This window comes from Daldinia decipiens, assembly GCF_022478715.1.
Source record: "Daldinia decipiens strain CBS 113046 unplaced genomic scaffold F4813scaffold_12, whole genome shotgun sequence".
Classification (NCBI taxonomy): Eukaryota; Fungi; Ascomycota; class Sordariomycetes; order Xylariales; family Hypoxylaceae; genus Daldinia; species Daldinia decipiens.
This window is the reverse complement of record NW_026054555.1, coordinates 18370-40421: the sequence shown is the minus strand read 5'-3', so window position 1 is coordinate 40421 and position 22052 is coordinate 18370. Positions and strand designations below refer to the sequence as shown.

Genomic DNA, 22052 nt, shown 5'->3' with positions numbered 1-22052 from the left:
ATCCAAGACTAAACATATTTCCGGTGCCAAGGAATATCATACGCTGAGTATATGCCAAATAAGAAAATCGCATCGGATCTCCTCCCCCCCATCCATCATATTCCGCCACAAACCGCCCTTGGTACACTCCATACCCGTATTATCTTGCCAAGCAGTCAATACTAGTTAGCTGAGAGCAAATGTTTAAATTATCAGCTATAGACTAGCTAGTCGCCCTTTCCACCAATACTCGAAGATACCACCAGCCTCTTACCTAGCTTTTTCAGATCATACCAGTATCTTTGAGGCCTCAATACCTCTCCGTCCCTGGTTGAAGAGTCAAACAGAGAACTAGAAAGTCATTAGGTCATCCTCTCCAACGTCACTACTCAGCCCCACCGCAGTATCGCCCTCCACTTCGTTGTCGCTCTTCCTCGTAACGGAGGTTGTGTCGCTATGTGTGGGTAATTCCCATTCCGGCTTGTCAGCCCGATATCCCGCAGGCACGGTCGTAATATTAGAGGGCCACGAACTTTCTCGAGGTTGCGAATGAGAACCCAATGCAATCCCTCCCGCCTGCAATTGTGATGGTGCTACGTCGGTGTTATGTTGCTGTAAGCCACCCGGGGCTGGGGATCTGGCTGAGCCGTATTTAGCCGGTGTATTGGGGATACCATCATGACCAAGGTTCAACGAACTAGTGCCGAGGACAACTGTCTCTACGCCATCCTTGAAGGTAAGGACTCCATTGCTGTTCTTCTCAGGTGACGGTGAAGTCCTAGCAATGATACTTTTCCCGACATTGCGCACACCATAGTCGTCTAACGTTACTGGCCTGAAGATATCTTGGATTGTAGTGCCAGCGAGCGGATGCGATGATCCCGCTAGAACTTTTCTAGATGTCTTCTCATCATCCATTTGAGCATTGAAGGCGGCCCACTCATACCCCAGTCCTAGTCTAGAGCCAAGGGGGCGTCGAGTACCTGGTAGATTGCCTCTACCACCCAATGCTGCACTCTCGCGGCGTTGGTCCAGGCTTATGAACGGTGCGACACGGGATTTATCATAATCCACGCCTCGTTCCTCCACGCCGAGGGTCCCATCCTCAGGTAAAAACTCATCGTGAGGATAAGCGCCAGTGAAGTCAGCACAGCTACATAGACAGCCATCGCCACAAAACCGCTGACATCTATGACCACACAAGAGGACTCGTTCGCATGGTTCTTGACATATCAGCTTATCATGGGTTGCCCTAGAACGATGAGGTTAGCGTTGCTGCAATGAAACTGCCTTGGGAACATGACGTGTGTACATACCAATGGCATTGACGTCCGCATAAATGGCCACAACTAAGCCGATCTGGACATTTCAGATCGCAACCGCCGTGACAGTTAACCCAGTCTTCTGGGTGAGACATCCAAGTTGTCCTGTGATGCTTCTGGCATGTGATTGGAAAACGAGACTCATCTCCAAATCGACCCTGCGCTACAAAGACTTCATATACTTTTCCCCACATGTCCCATGATGTTTCGCTCGCATACGCCAGATTAACTATATTGCCAAAGACGTAAAAGCCGCGGCGAGCTCGACTAATTGAGACAACGCCACGGTTCTTATCTTGGAGGAAACCCGCTTGGTGCGGTCCGTCACTGCCCCTGCTTCTCACTAATGACAAAATAACAATGTCGTTTTCCTCTCCTTGGTACGAGTCCACCGTGAAAACGTTCGTAAAGGGCGCCCATCGCTTCATCTTGCTCTTGAACTGAGTGATAATTTTCTTCTTTTGACCTCGGTAGAAGGTCAAAACGGTGATTTGGCTTGCTGATATACCATTCATGAGTAGATAGTCTATGAAGTGGATTATCATCTCGGCCTCTAGGATATTGAACTTGCTCAAGTTCTCATCCTGGCCCTCGGTCCAATAATGATGGAAGAAGAAAGAAGGGTACATCATGCCAGGAATGGGCGGTCTAGCATGGCCCTGGGTCACCACGGGATGATCTTGAAGGTCTGGATAAAATGGGTTCAATATTTCACGCAATGTCGGGATCATTCTCCGCTGCATGTTCAGAAAGGTGAATGGCATATTCAGATATACGAGGCGTTCAAACATGGACACACGTATATAAAACGGATGCCCCCCTAGGCCGGGCGTGTCGCTATGCGGAGCCAGCTGTTGATGATCGCCGACTAAAATAAGCTGCTGAAGCGATTCATACAATGCCGAAAGGATATTTGCCTCCCGTGTCTCAGCTGCCTCCTCGATTAACATAGTGCGCGGCCGGAGGGCAGCTAGCAAGCCACGATACTTGCATAATCCCGTGGTAGTGCACCCTATAATCTCAATCTTCCGCGATTTGATGCATTGTGTATCTTTGTACCAGCGGTTGATCTTGAGATTCTTTGTGATTCGAGCGTTGTCGGCAAGTACATCGCGGAATTTTTGGCGATGCCGTAACAGTAGCTCCTTCTGCCAGAACTGATAGACAGCACCGCGATGCTTAACGTCTACGTCCCACAGATTCGGCTTACGAAGCTCTCTGCGGACGACAAGGTCGTCCTCGGTATAATTGTGAGTATTTAAACCTGTCCATAGATGCTCAATTGGCAAAAACCTGCCTTCTATACGGCCAGTGTTCTCATACTCATCATCAACACAGTTGTCGAGCTCCATATCGTAATCTTCCACGTCTATATCAACACTATCATGGTCTTCGAATGCTTCGAATTCGGGATCTTTCTCGTCTTGCCGCTTCGCCTTCACTAATTGATCTCCTAACCACTCCGCCAACAAGCCGGGTGGCTGGTCTTGTGAGGATGACGTGTCGGCCCATTCCTGTTCGGCAAGAAGAGACTCGAGCTGATTCTCCGATATGATACCTGTAGATCTCAAGATATTAGGATCGATCAAGTTATCGGGGAAGACATTGTGGATGATATTTTCCAACTCGGCGATGTTCCTCTTACGAGCCGACTCGAATGTTTTGAAATCTTTGTCTACTCGTGGGTTCAATAGTGTCCTGGCGCGCTTCCGGAGGTTGTACATGCTATAACGTTTGATCTCCTCGTTCTGAGTGCGTCCACCAAGCCGTACGACGTTAAAGTCGGCATTAATGAGTTGGAGCAAAATTTGATCAACAGCATGGTTCGTCTGAGCCGCGACAATAATTACATTGCTACCTTTCTCTTGGCTTTCCAGAAGGATCCGCAGAGCCTGCACCGAAGTGAATGTCTTCCCGGTCCCAGGGGGACCCTGGACAATAGCCAACTCTTTAGTGAGGATGCGATGCACAGCGCTGAGCTGAGAATTGTCCAGATTGGTATACCGAGAAAGCTGGCCGTCAAAGCCTTCGAGCACAGAGTAGTTCCGAAGAGGCTCACAAACCTCGGCTATCTTCGCGTGTTTCTCACTCTCTGTCATTGACGAGGAATCTGGGATGTGATGCACGAGTGACCTAATATCCCGAAGAGGATTGTCTTCGACATACTTTGCAATGAGATCACTCTTGTCTGCCTGGACCAAGTACTTGTCAAGCGGGGTCTCGTTGTTAGCGACGTGCTGTAGGCCAACCATGCTATGACGAACAGCTTCAAAATAACCATAACGTGTCTCTACCATAATTAGTTCTTGGTTCGGATCCATTATGGCATCGCTAAGATTAGCCCATTGAAAGTAAATTGTTGGTGGATTTTGGTCGAGTCCATCTCGAATGCGGTGTTCTGAGATGATAGCGGGCATACAGATCGTCTTGAAATGATCTTTTGCGGTCGAGATGGCGACCAATGTTCCAACCGTGAGTCGTCGGGTCTGACCCCAGCGGATCTTCTTGCCAGATCTCTCAGTCGAGAATTGGACCTGGCACATAGGACCAAGACGGGTCATCAAGTAGCCCCGGACAAAAACCTTCAGACGAGCAGCTAGTTAGTTAAGGTAAAGCTACCTGGCAACTCCAGGAGAGGCGCACGAGGCTTGACTTACTTTAGTGTAGATGCATGTCTCTCTATCATCCATCATGGAAGGTTTAACTTTTAGCTTTCTAATCGAGTGGCGTAGCATAGTGATACTTTCTTCCCTCTGGAGACGGTAATGCGTCTCGAGATAAGTATTCTTGTTCTCCCATGGCTCTTTCCATGTGTTAGGCGGAAGATTTCGTATCTCGGCCAGTTGCTCCTGATTATCCCAATCGGGGTTAAGGTCCCGACTCGTAGGTAATTCGGGGTAGCTTCGCCATTCTTGACCAGGGATAGGAGGTGGGCGGTCCTGATCAAAGTTGATATGGTGCATAATGATGTCTAACTCGCGCTAGGTGTACCTATCATTAGCACACAGTGAAAGCCATTAAACAGCGGTTGTGCGAAAAATATACCTGAGTATCAGCATCATCGGGGCTGCTGATGTCGCCCATGGCTGCCTAGGTAGCTATTAAACCCTCCCGGATAGTCGGTAGTGCTTGAGCAGATATCGTGCCTGAAATATCGGGCTAGTGTGATTAAGATGTGATTAAGATCTGAGTGCCCGACGCCTATTGGCGAGAAAGCATCTACTGAAGTCAAGGTTCACAAAGCTTGTACGCAAGGAGGAACAGTCCAACTGATGGTTAGAGGCTGACATGAAAAAAAACATGAAACAGAAGGAGAGAAGGAGAAAGAAAATCGTAGGACAATAAATATTGGATCGAGTGTTTTGTCGCATATAGGACAGTTGCCTTAGTATTTTATCGTTGCCCTGTTGTTGCCGTGTTGTTGACGACGGGATAACCGCAGTTGCTTCGATATTGAGTGCAGTTGTTATCATTGCCCTTGTGCAAGTAGATAAGGAAGTAACTTAGGGTTAATAGGGATGTATACCTTAGGTACTTGTAGGGCTACCCGCGTACCTTCCTTAAGTGCTTTAGGTACCTAGATTCAATGGTACATATGTAAACATGGTACATATAAGTCCTGTAAGTTAAGGTAGGCAGGTAGTATCTTATGCATATAGGTAGGTACCTCATGAGCTATAGACATCTGAGGTAGGTAGAGAAATTATAGCAAGTTGCTTTGAAATGCTCAAACTAGAAACTTACGGTACTATCTTTTCACTGGGTACCTACATATAGTACATATCATGCCTCAAATATTATCCGGCACATTTGGCAAACGCGTCGGCATCCTACCTATAGTCTCTTTGTTAAGTTCGTTAAATTAAAACAAGTACCTAAGGTATCATGTCTTGGATGATATTGTAGAGATTGAATAACAAAGGTTACGAAACCTCACCACCCGGTTATGTAGACAAACTTAACTTTACGTGTTTGTGAGCACCTGTGTTTGCAATGTACAGAGCTATAGAAGTGTTTGTCCCAATAGTCATATCTTTATCAAATACAACAAATAAAGACCAAGTAAGGTAATGGCATCGTTTATGTGTATTGAAGTGTATTATATCTTCATTACATTAGGTACCTAGGTAGGTAGATAATTTACTTAAATAAAATTGTCTGTGAACGTTGAAAATACGCCTCTCAACTATAACGGCAGGATCATGGCTACTGCGGTTTGGTATGTGCTTAGGGGGTAATATTATCTTATATAAGGCAAAGTTACTAGCAATGGGGATTTCTTGTTAAAAACACAATAATAGAAGTAAGTGTTTCCCTCGATTATATTCATCTACGAAGATGCCTAGGTACCTACTACGGTTGTTATCAAAGTTATAGAGCTGGCTCGAATAACAGGCCAACATATTGCTCACAGACACCTATCATTTCCTTATGTAATACCAATTCTACCTTTTTTTAAATGCTTCCGGTAATTTATACACCCCCCCAATCTTATTTAAATTTCTATTGTGGTATGGTTAAACTAGTCAAATACTATGTAGTGTTCTTGGCTCGCTTGATATCTTACGTTGCTATTATTGCTTGCCAAGAACATATTGAATATATTGGTCGGGTATCTTATATGGTACATTCGATATCCAGGTACCCAGGTATGTGCTCTATTAATCAGACCATCACCCCACCCCAACTAGGTGGTCTATCTTCTAGTTTGGTGCCCCATTCAGACTCCTGGCTTCCAAGCACTAGTTCCATCGTCCACCCCTCGTTAAAAAGGGAGTGGCTGATCCAAGATTTAGTCCACGGTTTGCCATTTACTGTTACGTTCTGTATGTAGATATTTTTGTATTCGGCATCGAATCCGACGGTTTTGATCTGTGCCGTTCTCCCCGTCAGAGGACTCGTTATGTTGATTCCCTGAAAAAATGGCGCCGAAATGAGGTACACATCTTGCCCAGATATTGGGAAAAGGCCTAGCATCCCAAATACGACGAATGCACCCATCGAACCTGAATCGTCATTTCCTGGGAGTCCCCCGTGAGACGTGTTAAATGCTGACGGGATATAGGTGTGTAGCCGTTTTGTGGATAACCCAGGACGACCGGCATAATGATACAAATACACTGTCGAGAAAACCGGCTCGTTGGAGATATCAGCTAGTCCTGACGTGTGAAAGAAGTCGAGGCGCTGAATAAATGGCTCTTCGGTCCCCATCAGCTGGATTAAGACAGACATCGAATGTGGGACAAGGCTGTTGAGTTTGTCAGTTACATGGAACGCTTCGGTTGGGATGAATTTATTACTTACAACTGGTATTGCCAAATACTATCGAGTTGAGAGTCAGCAGTCACCGTATTTAACAATTTAATTAAGAGCATATGAAAAGAAATGTGTCACTGTATAAATTCCCACACACTCTCTCACTTTAAACCAGAAGATAGTAAGCTTGAGATACTGACCTAGCCTCAAAGGTCTCACTAGGATTGGTGGTGAGCGAGCAAAAGCTTGCAAGCGCCGAACATGCAATCGGGTCTTGAAATCCCCAAGTGCCATTTTGGTACTTTGGCTCCACGAAGCCCGTAAATCCAGTATCATTTCCATCGATAACTGAGCGCTGGTCTGATTTCCATAGATACTGCCAGTTAGCACTTCGTAGAACATATTTGTCGTATAAATCATCTCTCCAGAGCCCTCGCGCTAACGTGGCGAGGCAATAGTCATTATATGCGTATTCGAGCGTCCTCGAAATACTGCGCGAGTTAGTACCGAATCCTACCGGATCAAAATCCAGGTAAGGAATATATCGGAGATCCTTCCAGCTTCGTAGGCCACCCCGGCCGTGATATGCCCATTCCAATGGTTCAACTTCGGCGTCCTGGATGATAGCCTCGAGCGCAACGTCCCAGCTGATGCCTGTAAGATTTTTGACGTAAGCATCGACAAGCACAACATCTGCATTTGAGCCACCCTGTATGAGATAGTAAGTATTTTATATGTGTAAAAGTTTAATGAGAACAGACATGAAATAAGAGGTATGTCGACAAACACTAAGATTATTAAACAAATCCAGATTCCCTTACCTGGGTCCAGCCGTTGCTGAGTGACCTGAATACGTAGGATGTTGGGTTAGTTCATTCCTGCGTAAGTTGATCCAAGTAATAAAATCTTACATGTGACAATCGGGTAGCCAGCCCTCGTGCTTATAAATATCTAAAAGCGAGTTGACCATCTGAATTTGCGCGTGTGGATCAAGGATGGTGAGGAGCGGATGCTGAACGCGGAACGAATCCCAAATGCAATAGAACGAGTCGAAGTATGGTATCCCACTATTCCAGTACGGGTTTTCGTCGGTATAGTTCTGGGGAGAGATCATAGTGCGATACAGACCGCTCCAGAAACTAGTTTGGAATTCATCACTGGCACCGCCAGCATCAACAGATATCGGACTCAGCTTCTCTCGCCATGCATCTTCCGCGTCGGCCACGAGCCCGTCGAAGTCGTTGAGCGGGCTGGGAATTTCTTCTGCTGCCCGCCGGCAAGCCTGATCGGCATTTACGAAACTTATTCCCATTCTAGCGGTTAAGGTATTGTTAGCCAGCTTGCCGAATCCAACCCACCCTCCGGCTTCTAAATAGAAGAGGTTGAAACCACGAGTGACGAAAAGTTCTTTCGGATCCGTGCCTGCTCGATTATTGACCCATACCCCGTTTTCAATGACATCGCCGCCAAAGAAGTCCACGCAGAAGTGCATCACGTACGACCCAGGTCCGAAACTAGGGAGGAACGTGCCATTTCCCTTCAGCCGCCCGCTTTCGGCATCTACGCTAACTGATGCATTTTGGCGGCTTTTCCATAGGTCCGTCAAATCGAGTAGGATTAAGGGATACTGATCGTCCCCCGTCGGAAATTCGAACTTATATAATGCAGCGTGATCGCTAGAGGTCATTGTGGCCTTTATCCCCGAGACTAATTCCACCCCGAAGTAGCCCGGTCGAGCAACCACCGATTCCTCTATGTAGTGAGTGGCTCTCTCACTTATGAGGAAGTTACAATTATTCACGTCACCCCCAGGACATATCTGGGGGAATAAAGGAAAGTTTCCTAGGCTAGGGTTCCCGCCCGTGCCGCTGTCATGAACTGCTGAGAAGCCCGTGATACTTGAGCCATCGGTTGCGAACCCCCCGGTATTCTGTCCATCCACATCCGCGACAGGCTTTGCCAAAGCGTATGGCCCTGCAATGTTATGTTTAGTAGATGTCTACTGGGAAGTAGGAGGACATACTTGTGGCACCTGCGAATACGTTTCCGCCGTTAGTGCTACCAATAAGAGGATCTACGAATTGGAGCACGTCGACACAGAGTGCAGCGAGAGGAAAGATCGTGGAAAAAAGGTAAATAAGTTGCGGGGTCACGAAAGACAGTTGCCGACACGCCATCCTAAGTCAATAAGAACCGCAATGGTAGGACTACGAATGATATATCCTTGCTGCAAAAATCGATGCAGAAGAGAAAATCAAAGCCGGCAAGTCCAGAATAACACTGCGTCAAATGTACTCCCGAGACGGTGGCGTTTTGCGACCTTCCTGAATTGGGTGACCTCACGAACGTTACCTAGACGGCCATGCGGTGATCTTCATAATTGTGGAGAGCACTGATATTGTAGCATTTAAACAAAGAAAATCTCCCTACCTATACCAAGTAGGTATTCCTTCCCACGGAATGCAGCGTCCCAAGTCCAAACAAATTAGAAGAGCGCGAAGAGACGAGCCAGTATAGCATCGAATATCCCCAGGGTTACTTACCTAGCTTATCCGTAAGGGAGCACTGTTAATATCTCTCAAATCGTTTCTACATTGATATAACATATTGTGTTGCTTTGACTACAATACGTACCTAGGTAGTACTACCTTCATGAGGGGTTGTAAGCAAGGGACTTTGTCCACGGAATCCGGTAAATCAACGACTTACCTCCCATTAAGGTACATTATTTAACAACGATGTAAATAAGGTCTTTTCACGGCGATTCTGGTAGGCGATTGAGCTTTCACTATTCGAACCAAATGTAATTAAGAAGAGCATATATTTACAGGTACTTTGGGTAAGTATCCGTAAGTTGAGAATTACACCTAGTTCCGAAAACCATCAATATTACGAGCAGTAAAAAGAAGGCGAAGCCCGCTATACGACAACTTATCTGCTTAGGTGTAGCACGAACCGGAATACTAGGTACTGACGCCAAGTTTACTATCACGGTCATTGACCTCGGCCTCGGCTCTACGCTGGGCAACGTCACCGTAACCTACCTGGAGTCAGGGACCGAGTATTACTCATCGTATTCACATGATGAAAAGGGTCAAGAATTTAGATCTGATATCAAACTTTAAAGCTCATCCTCTAGGAGATTTTAAGGGACGAAGAGAGACATGGGTTTCCCTTACAGCAGCACGGGGAAGCCCCTCGTTAGCATCCCGGCCTGTCATTATCGGATGATGATAGTGGTCCAAACTAACCTTATTCTTTTGACTCCCGCTCCTCATCCGAAAAGACTACCCAAAAGTTCGGCATACGCCTCTTCCTACTGCGGGCTGCGACGTCTTGATGGTCCGTTCCACGCGTATTTTGTGTGTTGATGACGAATAGACCGTGAGGAGCAAATCCCTTTGCTAGATCAAAACCCCAAGGGGGGGGGGGGGCAATTAAAAGGTTTACCAATAAATAAATGACGTGTACGCCGCCTCTTTATCGTGGCCTCTGATATTGGCAATATGAAATGGGATTACGATTTCGCAACGTAACCATCACGGAGTACATGACTTATTATTTGGCGAGGAATATCCCGGATGCTAGCCACTCACTACGGCAAAGCGATATCCAGGTTCTATAATAACTGGCCATTTCTAATTTGACTATGACGCTAAGAATCTGGACAAGGACGGACAACTTGACCGAGAGATACTTCGACTCGTCATGGTAACTCGACCGTGCAGCTATGCCATAGAATCTTACCGCATATAAACCCTTGACGCATTTTGTTCTTAACGAATACTTAGTCGTACGGGCATTTATATTCGTTTCGTTTTTCTCGTTGCTAAAGGTGTAACAATAATCATGGCACACTTCATCGGTTTAGCAAGTGCCGGCGTCCTGGCACTCGTCGTGCCATACTCTCATGCAGTCCCCTTCGTCTCTGAAGCTCAAACCACCGTGCAGTCCGAGGCGACCACAACAGTCCCTGTTGTTCCCGTGACGAACGTGACCTCTCACGGCCCATACACCGGCCCACCGGCTACGACAACCGGCGCACTCTCCACGGAGGTTACGGCTTTAACGATTCCAATCAGGCCACCAGAGCCGTACAAGCTGCAATATCCGGCAGACGGGCAGCTTCACCAACTGCAACCCGCACCGTACACGCCCGGCGGCGGCCTGGGAACCAACGGGTCCGAACCAGTATATCGTGTAATAAGCGATTTTGACTACGAGTCCGTTGCGTTAGCCCTCTACCAAGAGTGGATCGAGCTCGATCTCTTCCACTGGGGTTTAGCCAGGTTCTCCGCCCAAGAGTTCGAGGACGCCGGATTGAATGCTGAAGATCGGTATCTCATCCAGTTCATGGCCGAGCAAGAAGCTGGTCATGCTACAGCTCTGACTAACTTGCTGGGGGATAACGCTCCGGTCCAGTGTACTTACAACTACCCAGTGACAAGCGTGCGAGAATTCATCGACTTCAACCAGAAATTAACCCGATGGGGAGAGTCGGGCGTATATGGTTTCTTGAATCATCTTGATTCGCGTGAAACGGCTCAGATACTATTGCAGTCTATCACAACAGAGGCACGACAGCAGCTCATTTTCCGCCAGTTCGATGGCCTCTTTCCTATGCCTGTGTGGTTTGAGATAGGCATCCCACAATCCTGGGCGTGGACCCTCCTGGCCCCGTATATCTCGTCGTGTCCAGCTAACCAGACTCGCCTGATCTGGCAGAACTTCCCTTCGCTACGCGTCATCAACCAGCCAAACCCAGCTCGTGTCAACGGTTCTGACGCCTGGAACGAGACCACCGGCGGGTACGCGAACACACTCAGCACTCGGAATATTTCAGCAACAGAGAGCTGTCTGCGCGGTGGCGTCGGTCAAAACTGCGGGCCGGCCATAACCCATAATAGGACCACCCCGTTATCATATCCCGGCCGCCAAATTTTCCTGAAGTGGGATAGCCCTGGAAATCTCATCGGGCCTAACAACAGCTACGTCACTAGCACGTCGGCAGGATACCCTAGGTTCGCAGCCTGGGTCTCTCAGCTCAACGTCACCTATACTCCCTTACAGAATATCAGTGGCAACACTGCATATACCATTCAACCCAACACCTCGACGTACGAAGGTGATCCTGCAGTGAACGGTACCATCTTCTTGGTCATCACAGACGACGATTTATACGTCACGCCATTCAACCTCACGCAGATCAACCCACATGTCAACGCGTTAGCCATCTACCAAGCGGGATAAGCTGCAGCTTTTCAATTCGTTTCCAAGTGCAGACTGAGTATGGAGAACAGGCTGCTTGAAACCGATATGCCAGGGAAGGGTAAGAAGCGAATTGACAAGAAACTAGGCAGGGTCAAGGCATAGGCCGCAATGGTATCATGCTACGCGCACAAGATGCACTTCATAGCCATGATAGATCAGAAATCAAGCCAGCCAAACTTTTCAGTCGTGATTGCTCTCTCCACGCTATCGATACTATACCGTCTCTAGAATGAATGACAATATCAGAAACAAGTTCAGATCTATCCATCACTTACTCCAAAGACTATTAGCTCCTTGCAAAGCACCACGCTGAGATGTGTAGGAAGATTGTCGCCAATTCTTATCCTGTCATCTAGTGATAGTCCTTAGAACGTGAATACCGGCCAACGTCGTAGAAAGCACCATTACTCCGTTTTGCCGTTTCCAAATCAAACGCTGGGTATCTACTTTTCCAAATAAGCTGTTGAATCAACGGATTGAAAAGAGAAAGAAAGAAGGCCGTGTAAATAACGACATATAGGCTCGCGATATCAGCGCGCACAGAAATCCCAAAGTTCCGAATTAGTAGTGATCCGGCAAGTCCGATGGAATACCGGCGGGCAGCTGCATTTCCGCATACGCGTATTATGAATACGAACGCAGCTGCTATCGTGACGGAACGTTTATTTCGTATCCAATCAGTACTTCGGTAGTTGTCCCTTCCCAGCCTCGGTTCCCCGCAGCTGATATCATGAAGCGACTCGACGGATCGATGTATAAGCTGGATATGACGCCGGCGCGTGGCGGGCCAGGGATAATCAGGAAAGGTGGCGGCGAGTGTTTAGACGAATGCTCGGAGCGAAGATCGTAAAGTCGAAGAATGTCGTGAGAGGCACAAACTAGATGCCGTCCGTTGGCCATTGATCGAACGCAGCTAACCGGTCCGCTTCCACCAGGGAACTTAAAAACCCGTTCTGGTTGCCAACCTACGCGACCGCCCTTTGCCTTCTGTATGCTGAATTCCTCCACCGTACCGTTTCTCCTGCCCGCGTATATCCAATTGCCATCCGGGCTCCAGCACGCGCCCATGCACCAAGGAGGGATACCAGGCCTGTTCCCAATACGCGCCACGGGATTTTGCATTCGACGATCCCAAATACGTAAGGTCCCATCAATAGACGCGGAGAGAAAAGTACTATCCGAAGTCTGTGTCATATCGTAATGCGCAGGGGGCGGGGCGGCGAAAAGAGTGGACGGTGACTGAGGCAACTCCCCTTGGCCACCCTGAGCAGGCGGCAACGGCATATCTGCTAGCTGCGATCGTAACGTGCTGTCGCCCGGGTTTATTGACTGCGAAAAGTCCGGCATGGACGACAGAGACGAGAGGTCGAGATTTACGTCGGTCCCAAAAGAACTGAGCGCATTGTCGCCAAATAGAGTAGGTTCTGATGAGTTCGAATTAGGAAGAGGCTGAGCGGCTAGCACTTGACCCGATCCTGATTCAAAGGCTGAACCAGACATATTATAGTTGCCTATCGCAACATCGGCATCCTGAGCCGAATCTTGCCTCATCGCTCGGGAAAATTCGTTATCCTCGTCCCCTTCATAAGCGCCCATGCCGTCGTTGTCACCGAAGAGATCGGAGCCGACTGTTGGGCTGCCACCAAATAGGCTGTCCTGCGCAGGACTCCCTCGACCATCAGGCATGGCGTCTCTCCCATTAGCTATCTGGTCAGAAACGCCATTGACTCCTATACCGTTCACGCCAGCGTCGATATCCATGCCAAATCCTTCATCCTTCTCAAATTTTAAATCGCCGTCGGCACCAGGATGCGTATTGTTGCTGAAGAACGTATCGCTCAGGATCTCCTCTTCGCTAGCTTCCGGGGGAATCGGTTGCCCCCCCATGGGCCGAATCTCGACGGCAGAAATCTGACCTCCACTTCCATCAAACTGACGCGCCACCTGGCCCGTATTTAGATCCCAGTCAAATATATTCTTATCCCAGCTGCCACTCAGTACGCTCTTCTCACCCGGAGAAAGAGTCAGAACGCTGACGGCGTTGGTATGCTTCTTGAGACATGCGATCCGTTTCCCCTCGTCGTGACGCACGCTTTGGAGATTAATGCCGCCGCTCTCGAGGCCGGAAAGGAGCCACAAGGCCTGGGAGTGGACAGCTAGGCTGTAGACGGGGCTGAGGACCAAGTCTTCTTGTCGCACAGGGGCAGGTTGGGGCTCGGCATTTTCCCAATACGACATCAAGACACCAGCCTTAGTTACAGAGTCGACGAATGGATGACGCTGCGCTACAGTCAGGAGGGTCTTACCGTTGATTGTAGCGGGCCCGTCGTACTTCCTGATATATCCGTCACTTCCACCCGTCATCCAGTAACGAAGATCGGGGGTTATAGCTATCGCATTGATGCTAGTAGCCATGGGAGCTGCCATAGTGGGAACAATATCGTACGTAGCTGCGGTGAGCACTTCCGGGCGAACCTTGGGCTTCCACTTGGGAGTAGAGTGAGGACCGGGGGTAGCCGAGGTTCGAGTGGCGGCCGGGTTAGCCAAGCCGTTCGGTTGTTGGTGGTCATGAGCGTCTTCTTCGTCTTCATTCTCGTGTTGGTCGGGATCATCGTCTTCCTCTTCGTCATTTTCGTTATCATTATCGTTGTCATTGTCATTGTCGTCTTCGTCGTGATCTGGATTGTCATTCTCGTCCTCGCCATCTACATCTACGTCGGCATCAGCATCGCCGTCCGCTTCGTGGATCATAATATCGTCATCGTGTTCGTTATCCGAGCTCGCATTGGAGTCTCGATCAAAGTCGTCCATGGCTGAACAATGCTATCGACTACGATCGACTACGATCGACTACGACAAAGCGCAATTATGTGCCAGCCTACGAATAGCATTATACAGCTTCGTTCGGGATTCTTTAGTGTATGCTAAAGCTATTGTAGCAATATTAAGGAAATATGTCTACTCAAAGGTATGAAAAGTGAATAGGTAGTAAAAAGATGATATGTAATCTAAACTAAAATTATACGACAGAAGACGGCCGAGCGCGTAAGAGTTTAGTTAGTCGGATAAATGAAAGATAAATGAAGATATGTATAAACCAAGGGCTGTGTATGTATATGGGTTTATGCATATAAAGGGCATTTAACCTCGCTACCAAGACTCAATAAAATGCGAGACATGTAGACATTGATGCATACAGATTTACCTCTAGATAGATGTAAGTAAGGCGAGATTAAGTGCATTATACATGTAAAGTTCTCAAGCACTTTCAATGTTGGGTACATAAGGTAGGATATCATGTTTGAGGGCACAATTCAGCATATATTAGTTACCTAAGGTATGTAGGTTCACGTACTGCACCTCCTAACCTCCTCTATACAAGTATGCTCCGTTTGCTTAACGTATCACTTATCTAGTAATAAGTGATAAATTAACCGTGCAAAAACCCTCAAGTATAATGTCAATGTAAGTAAAAGAGCCATAAAATTTACAAAGTACATATAGGGCTAAAGCGCCTGAACTCCCACCTAAGACTCTTACAACTCTAAACGTCCCACGTCCCCTGTTCCCATACCTCCGCATCCCCCTATCCCGATCATTCTCCAATTCACACTCATCAAGTTTTCTCATAGACGTAATAAGTAGTAGGCTTCAGAAATATCAAAGGAACGGCTAATTCCTGCCCCTATTGCCCCTGTTGCCCCTGCCTCCGTTTGGATTTCTTGTATTTCTCCCTTTAGCTTCAGATCTCCAATCGGTCTCCTGGCCTTGAGAAGATGTCTTTGTCATAGGAGTGCTAGACGAAGGATTAAGGCCTGCTTCGTCAGGCGGAAAGACCACTCTGGCTTTCTTCTCCTCGAAGGTCTCGTAATCATCATCTGCCGTATAATCCGCTGCTACTTTCGGTCTATTGGAGACCGGTAGTTTCCCAATCCTTCTTCTTGAACTGGAAGGTAGTGGCTCATCATCATCTTCTCTTACTCGCTTTCTATTGTCTGCGTTGTATACTACGACTGACTCCCCGCCTTCGGGCGGCTGCATCAAAGTTGCCGCGTCTACGTCTCGAGCTCCGTCCCGAGTAGTTTTAACCACTTCCACCGCGATACGTGCTCTGTAGCCCATTTCCTGAACAGCTTCGTATGCGGTAAGGCCAATCATCTCCCATCGCACCAAGTCAGGGTTAAACCACCCGGTCATGTCTTCCCAGAGGTTTTCGTTATAATGATAGGAACCACCTCGCTCCATATCCACTATCCGGTCCATAATATGCCTCGCTGCCCAAAACGTTCGGAGACCGCAGCTCCAGGTGTCTAACTGCCGGGCTGTAGATATATCGCGCTGGTGACCTCGAGCAAACGTGAATTGATTTTTTCTGAGGAACTTTTGCAGTCGACCTTCAGCGAATTGTTTTCTAGGTCCCCTCGTTGAATCTTCCCACGAATCAATAATGCCTACTTGAACAATTCTTGTCCATCCATCATCTTTCTTAGTCGGATTCTGTTTACGGACAACACCTAGTTCCCAATGGTTACCATGAATGTTCATCGGCCACAGGGTGTATTCGGTCCGCCTAAGGCTCCGACAGAATCTGCCATAGTTTCTTGTTAATATGTCCTGAAACGTCTTCTCGTTAGTCCCAAATATTCCTTCAATACTCGTGTCTGCAATGTGGATCATGCCCCTGGCCAACTTCGGTAGGCTGTTATGGTACACCTTTAGCGCTTTATCGAGAGCATCGCCGTTGAGCCATTCCTCGCGGCTGGCCTGAAGCTGATTAAGACCTCTTATATCTGGCCAGCCATTGGGCGGATCAGGTAAGTTACTACCAGGTAGTTCTATATGTCTGTGTCGACATTGTCCTTGGTCCGGTCCTTGGGTTCCGCATAGTATCTGCGCTGGCGAGGTGTCCGGCATGTTTTGTTCTCGCCTTATATGATAAATGATCCCAAACGATGATAAAACCTTGGGCAGTATTTCGTATTGCACTCGTGATATTGTAATCTCTTTATACTACCAACAGCCGTGTCTATGTGTAAGTTGTGTATCGCTATAAAATACAGGTGAATTCTAGTATGTTTTATTACACCACTAATGAGTAATCCTGTGTAGTAGGCCAAACCTATTGGGTTATTGATGCGTCGGCTGGTTGCTGGAGTTATTAAGATATTCGTGCCTGCTAACAAAGGTGGCTGTAGGCGTCCTTAATAGGGGAAACTCTTAATATATCTTTGTGCTCCGCCGAATCCGACGACCTACGAGCACAATGGGCTACAAGGTGAATCGGTGGTCAAACTTCGGTTTCGGTCGACCCCTAGTGCCCCTTTGTTATTGAAAGCGAGTACGGAAAAGACAAGAAATTATGCTCGAGGTATGGTAATCCAACCTACCATCCAAGTAAGATCAAAAGAAGCTCCTTAGCAATTGAAACCTCTAGGATTCTTTGTGGACTAAGTTGCTAACCATCTTGAAGCTTCAATAAGATTCACAATATCAACAACTAACATGACGAGGAAATTTAGGTATAAATCAAATTACTAAGTCAATATGCTTATGGTATTTCGTAGCTATAGATAAAGTCGTTGCAAATTTATAGTTCTAGAAAGCTTCTCTCCGTCTACTCAAATCCTTACTAAACTGTCGCATACTGATAGAACTTACACTCCTAGTTAGCTAACTCACTCGATATACTCACTGAGATACGGTGATCTTGACACGGCGTTTGCGCTGTAGCCCCCTCTTGGTAAGCCTTGAGGTTGCCTATAAGTCTTTTATTACGGCTCTCTAATACTTCGTACGAGCCAGAATATTACCGTAAGCGTGATTTTCGTAGTTGAGTAAATATCAAGGGAGTTAAACATCATGATATAAATACAAAGAAGAACAAAAATTGGACTCAAGGGTTTACGTATTAGTTTAAGTATCTTAGGTAGTTTTGCTGGACTTGAATATAAAACCATACTTGTGCTGTCTAGGTACGTGGTATAGGTATAAGGCAATATCATGGGAAGTGGATGCACAGCCACTCCGCCACAGTGGCACACGACCTAGTTAAGGTAGGTACCTAGGTTAGCTCTGGGCAAGCTCTAGGCAAAGTCTGGGCATACGATTTACACACACAGAATCCACGATCCTCCATCAATACCTAATTTGTTATTATCGGCAGGATTGTTAACGCATAGTCGTGATTACCTAGGCCAATTTTGGAATACTAACTACAATATGGAGGTCCATTGTCCGGCTAGCCTGGTTGACTTCTTCCAACTACCAACTTCTAATTGCCAATTGTTAATTTCCAAGTGTTTAACCATCAGTCAAGGCATGTAACAATATTTTGTAGCTTTCTCTCACTTCCACCGGCAGAATCGCTATTTTCTTATATATCAACGTGTCAAGGAGGGAAGTTGTTGGTTCCCTGGGAGCGAGGCAGCGAGCTGGCGGCTTTCAGATGCTCGCTACAACTCCAAATCGCGGCGTCGTGTCGTTCTTTTTGAGTTTTCTGCTCTGCTATGTTGTAATTACTCTCTATCTGCGGTCCAAGTGCTATCGCGATCCATCTTCCCTCTTTTTTAAGCCCGAATCCGCTCGCGTCCTGACATATTCTTCCTTTCGCAAGGCCCAGGCCCGGAAGTATGCAGATCTAGCTGCGCTGCATACCCCGACAAAATGGGTCGCCAACTCCACCGCTCCCGAACTTTGTATCGGCATTGCCTCGGTAAGCCGGCATGGGTTCTCTTATTTGAAAGAAACCCTCGGGTCGGTGCTCGACGGCTTAGCTGATCTTGAACGTCAACGCATCTACGTCGTCGTCTTCCTAGCCCACACCGATCAATCCCAACACGAAGATTTCAACCAACCCTGGCTCATCAACATGGCCGACAACCTTCCAACTTACCCAGACGACGCCGAAACCTCCGACCTTGTGCGCCAGCTCGAAATTAGCGGAGACTACGAAGCCCATGCCCGAAAGCAGAAGATCGATTACACAATATTACTGGGCGAATGCACCAGAGTCGGCGCTAAATACATCATGACCTTGGAGGACGATGTGATTGCTTTAGATGGATGGTATCACCGAGCTCTCGGCGCTTTGCATACCGCCACGAGGAAGACTCAGGAGCTCGGACGGGATGGGTGTATGTATCGATCCATATATTAGCAAAGATATGCCTTATGCCTCGTAAATTATTCTCTTCGTATAAACTATTACTAACCCGGTTATCATCTACGTAGTTCTCTACCTGCGCGTCTTCTACGACGGTAGGCTCCTCGGCTGGAATAGCGAGGAATGGCCAATATATGTCGAATCAAGCATAGCAATACTAATTGCCGAAGTTTTAATTTTGATAACTCTTCGCTGGCGTATTGCCATGCTGCGTAAAACTCTGACCTCTTCGGTCCTCTTCTTGCTCTGCGGAGTTGGTACTCCTATGCTGATCGGTCTGTTCTTCGCGGCCGGCCGTAATTGCATGTTACCAAAAGAACCTGGCGTTCACCTTATGCAAAAGTACGGTTGTTGCGCCCAAGGACTCATATATCCTCAGCGTCAGGTACTCGAGCACTTGCTCCCCCTATACCGCGAGACCCACGATAGCCACGCTGCTGTTGATACATTCCTGGAGGATTGGGCCAATAATCACGATAGCTTGCGCTGGGCTGTCACCCCGGTCTTGATTCAGCACGTCGGCGGCAAAAGCTCACACGGCGCAGGCGACCAAGAATTGGGCTCGCTTACTGACGATATGCCATTCGATTATTCGTTTGAAATGAATGATCCTATCAAGCTTGCAGCGGAGCACCAAGCATGGGTTGCAGAGATGTCAAGAGAGAATCCCGTAATAATGAGTAAATAAATTTTATCAATATAGTTCGGGTTAAACATTACCACCACGTGTGAAATGCCTTGTGTTTACAGCGTATTGACATAGCAGAATAATTTTCTTAATTGAGATGTTGATAGGAAATGCCGTGTCCTGGAATTGCGTTGATTGATTAAGATGCTGTGTTGGTTGGTACTGGTAATTGATGAAATCACGATCGATTACATTACTGCCCGGGAGAGAAAATGGTTTTCATTATGCAGAATACAAGATACCATTTAATACCTCTAGCCAACAATGGGTATTACGACCCTATAAGAGCACTTCATGTAAGCTAGTATGGAAAACAAGTTTAATAACAAGTCCTGATCAAAGGCAACAAGCCGAAGGATATACAATGACAAATATAACTATAATACCTATAATGGAGTCACCCTACATAAAATACAAAAGGAGTGGGGATATGATATCGATATGTAGTGTTTTTACACACTCGCTACTAATATTTTTAGCTTTTCAAAAATATAGCGCTTGACTCTTGACGCCTTACTAATAGTAAGTAGCCTCCTCCAATTTCTGAATGGGGTTGTTCCTTTGGGGAGATTTCTGCACTCGGACTTTATATCAGATCCGACTGGAATTGCTATTGCCTACTCGAACATCCTATAGTGAGGCTATATGAGTAGACGATAATACCAAACATGATTCTAGTCTGGTTTCCAACAACGGGGGCAGAATCGGCGATGCGCCAAAATATCGTAGTCATCACGATGCGAATTCTGATGTGCGACTCATGTCTCATCACATCGTCTCCGGTGAATTGTAGTACTCGAGAAGGTGGTATATCCCGTGTCCTCAGGAAACTTAACCTTATCGCATCTTTTATTCAGCTCATCCAGCTCGACCCAGTCCAAAGGGTCAGAGCCGTAGCATCTATCAATTGTCAGCCGGATACCGCCAACAAGATTAACCGATAGAAAGCATGCCATTCAAACCCGTGGAATAGGGTTGCTTGTACTTACTCTTCCCATACCTCTTGTGGTGTCCCAATGAACATGGCAGGAAGACACTTGCTGAGGATTTGTGCATAAACATCCCTGTATAAGTGAATGCCAAATACCAGTGTTGTTGGGCTGACTAGTTCGAACCCTATAGGCGAATCAACCACTTCGTGGCCCAAAGCGCGGATAAAAGCTTTATCTGACGTGTTGAAAACGGGCTCCTGGAAGATACATCGGATCGTACGTGAACTACTACGCTGAAGTTGCTCAACGATGAAAAGAAAAGCGGCCAGTTGTATATGTGCCTTTCGCTTCATCTCCCAGGAGCTATCTTCGGGATCGAACGATCCTGTGCCAAAGCAGATGGCGTCGGAAATATTGGAAGGGGACATACGCGATTCGAGAATTTCTTGCAACTTATGATAGCATATCGACGTCTCCCATTGGTACTTGATACGCTTGTGCTCCTCTGTGATGGCAGGGACGGATAAAGACGACGACCGCACCGAGCCAGCGATACCTCCCGCGACATACGAAGAGGCGACGGAGTGAGGTGCTTTAGGTCGGCGCCGTCCCTTGTGACGAACATGGGTCCATTGCTCTTCAGGCTCGGCTGTTCTCTCGCGACCATTTATCACTGTTGGGGCCATGGAGCAATCAACATAAGCAACACTTGCATAAATATAATGGCCATGTAGAAATTCGCGGTAGGGATTCTAATAACCGATCTTATGGAAGAGCCGCCACGAGCTATGATCGAAGTATGTAAATAGTCTGCAATTCTAATTTTGATGAAATTCTAATTTTGATGGATTAAGAATGTGACTACCTAGGTAGGTAAATATAGGTATAGCTCTTGATTCATTTTCTAATATGTTATGTACCTAGAAATGGCGCTTAAGATACATAGTGGCTTATCATAAAGGTCCACATAAGGGAAACGAATAATATGTAATTAAGAAATTGTTTCCGCGAACATCAATGTTGTCAACTGTTAAAGCCACCATAACGGGTACCTAGGTACTTGTACCTGGTCCTACTAGCCACACCTTAAGACTTACGGCATACATGTAGGTAAAAGACTTTTCGTTTAATGTAGCCGCCTTCATGCATGAGATGAGACGCGGGAGGAAAATTGATGGCGAAAACTCACTTAACCTGTCATCGGGAGGCTACCACGTTCTTATGATCATAGAAAACATCCGAATGCCACTTGGGCACTTGATTTGGAATCCGGAATTTGTATCGGTCGTTGAAAATGACCCATAGTAATCTCTTGTTTTGAGAAAGGGGGGGGGGGGGGGGGGGGGGCAAAGACAGAGCAAAGTGGTTGTTAAAAAATTATTGCGTGTGGTTTACGAAATGTAATTATTATAAGCGCGGGAAGATTGTGAGTCTTGTTATGG

At 47.0% G+C, this 22052-nt stretch overlaps 6 protein-coding genes across 6 annotated transcripts; 2 read left to right on the top strand and 4 right to left on the bottom strand.

The window, feature by feature from the left end:
- Positions 1 to 330: 330 nt before the first annotated feature.
- Positions 331 to 8734, bottom strand: F4813DRAFT_388335 (glycosyl hydrolase family 92-domain-containing protein; the record flags this gene model as incomplete). The annotated part of the gene is made up of 10 exons (XM_049246688.1): positions 331 to 1231; positions 1296 to 3883; positions 3959 to 4282; positions 4347 to 4391; positions 5973 to 6549; positions 6606 to 6623; positions 6758 to 7266; positions 7379 to 7403; positions 7469 to 8531; positions 8581 to 8734. The coding sequence occupies 10 exons, from the start codon at positions 8732 to 8734 to the stop codon at positions 331 to 333; spliced, it is 6204 nt and encodes a 2067-aa protein (XP_049100531.1).
- Positions 8735 to 10167: 1433 nt separating this feature from the next.
- Positions 10168 to 12140, top strand: F4813DRAFT_38193 (ferritin-like domain-containing protein). The gene has a single exon (XM_049245730.1). It carries the CDS (start codon positions 10407 to 10409, stop codon positions 11805 to 11807), a length of 1401 nt encoding a protein of 466 aa, XP_049100530.1. The 5' UTR covers positions 10168 to 10406; the 3' UTR covers positions 11808 to 12140.
- F4813DRAFT_38253 (WD40 repeat-like protein) lies at positions 12141 to 14890 on the bottom strand. The gene has a single exon (XM_049245815.1). It carries the CDS (start codon positions 14637 to 14639, stop codon positions 12474 to 12476), a length of 2166 nt encoding a protein of 721 aa, XP_049100529.1. The 5' UTR covers positions 14640 to 14890; the 3' UTR covers positions 12141 to 12473.
- A 147-nt stretch (positions 14891 to 15037) lies between these two features.
- F4813DRAFT_355589 (uncharacterized protein) lies at positions 15038 to 17014 on the bottom strand. The gene has a single exon (XM_049242893.1). It carries the CDS (start codon positions 16740 to 16742, stop codon positions 15501 to 15503), a length of 1242 nt encoding a protein of 413 aa, XP_049100528.1. The 5' UTR covers positions 16743 to 17014; the 3' UTR covers positions 15038 to 15500.
- Positions 17015 to 17827: 813 nt separating this feature from the next.
- F4813DRAFT_38083 (uncharacterized protein) lies at positions 17828 to 19716 on the top strand. Its single transcript, XM_049245603.1, has 2 exons — positions 17828 to 18961; positions 19059 to 19716. Exons 1-2 carry the CDS (start codon positions 18274 to 18276, stop codon positions 19676 to 19678), a joined length of 1308 nt encoding a protein of 435 aa, XP_049100527.1. The 5' UTR covers positions 17828 to 18273; the 3' UTR covers positions 19679 to 19716.
- A 720-nt stretch (positions 19717 to 20436) lies between these two features.
- Positions 20437 to 21296, bottom strand: F4813DRAFT_388330 (uncharacterized protein; the record flags this gene model as incomplete). Its single annotated transcript, XM_049246687.1, has 2 exons — positions 20437 to 20578; positions 20668 to 21296. 2 exons carry the CDS (start codon positions 21294 to 21296, stop codon positions 20437 to 20439), a joined length of 771 nt encoding a protein of 256 aa, XP_049100526.1.
- Between the last annotated feature and the right edge of the window lie 756 nt (positions 21297 to 22052).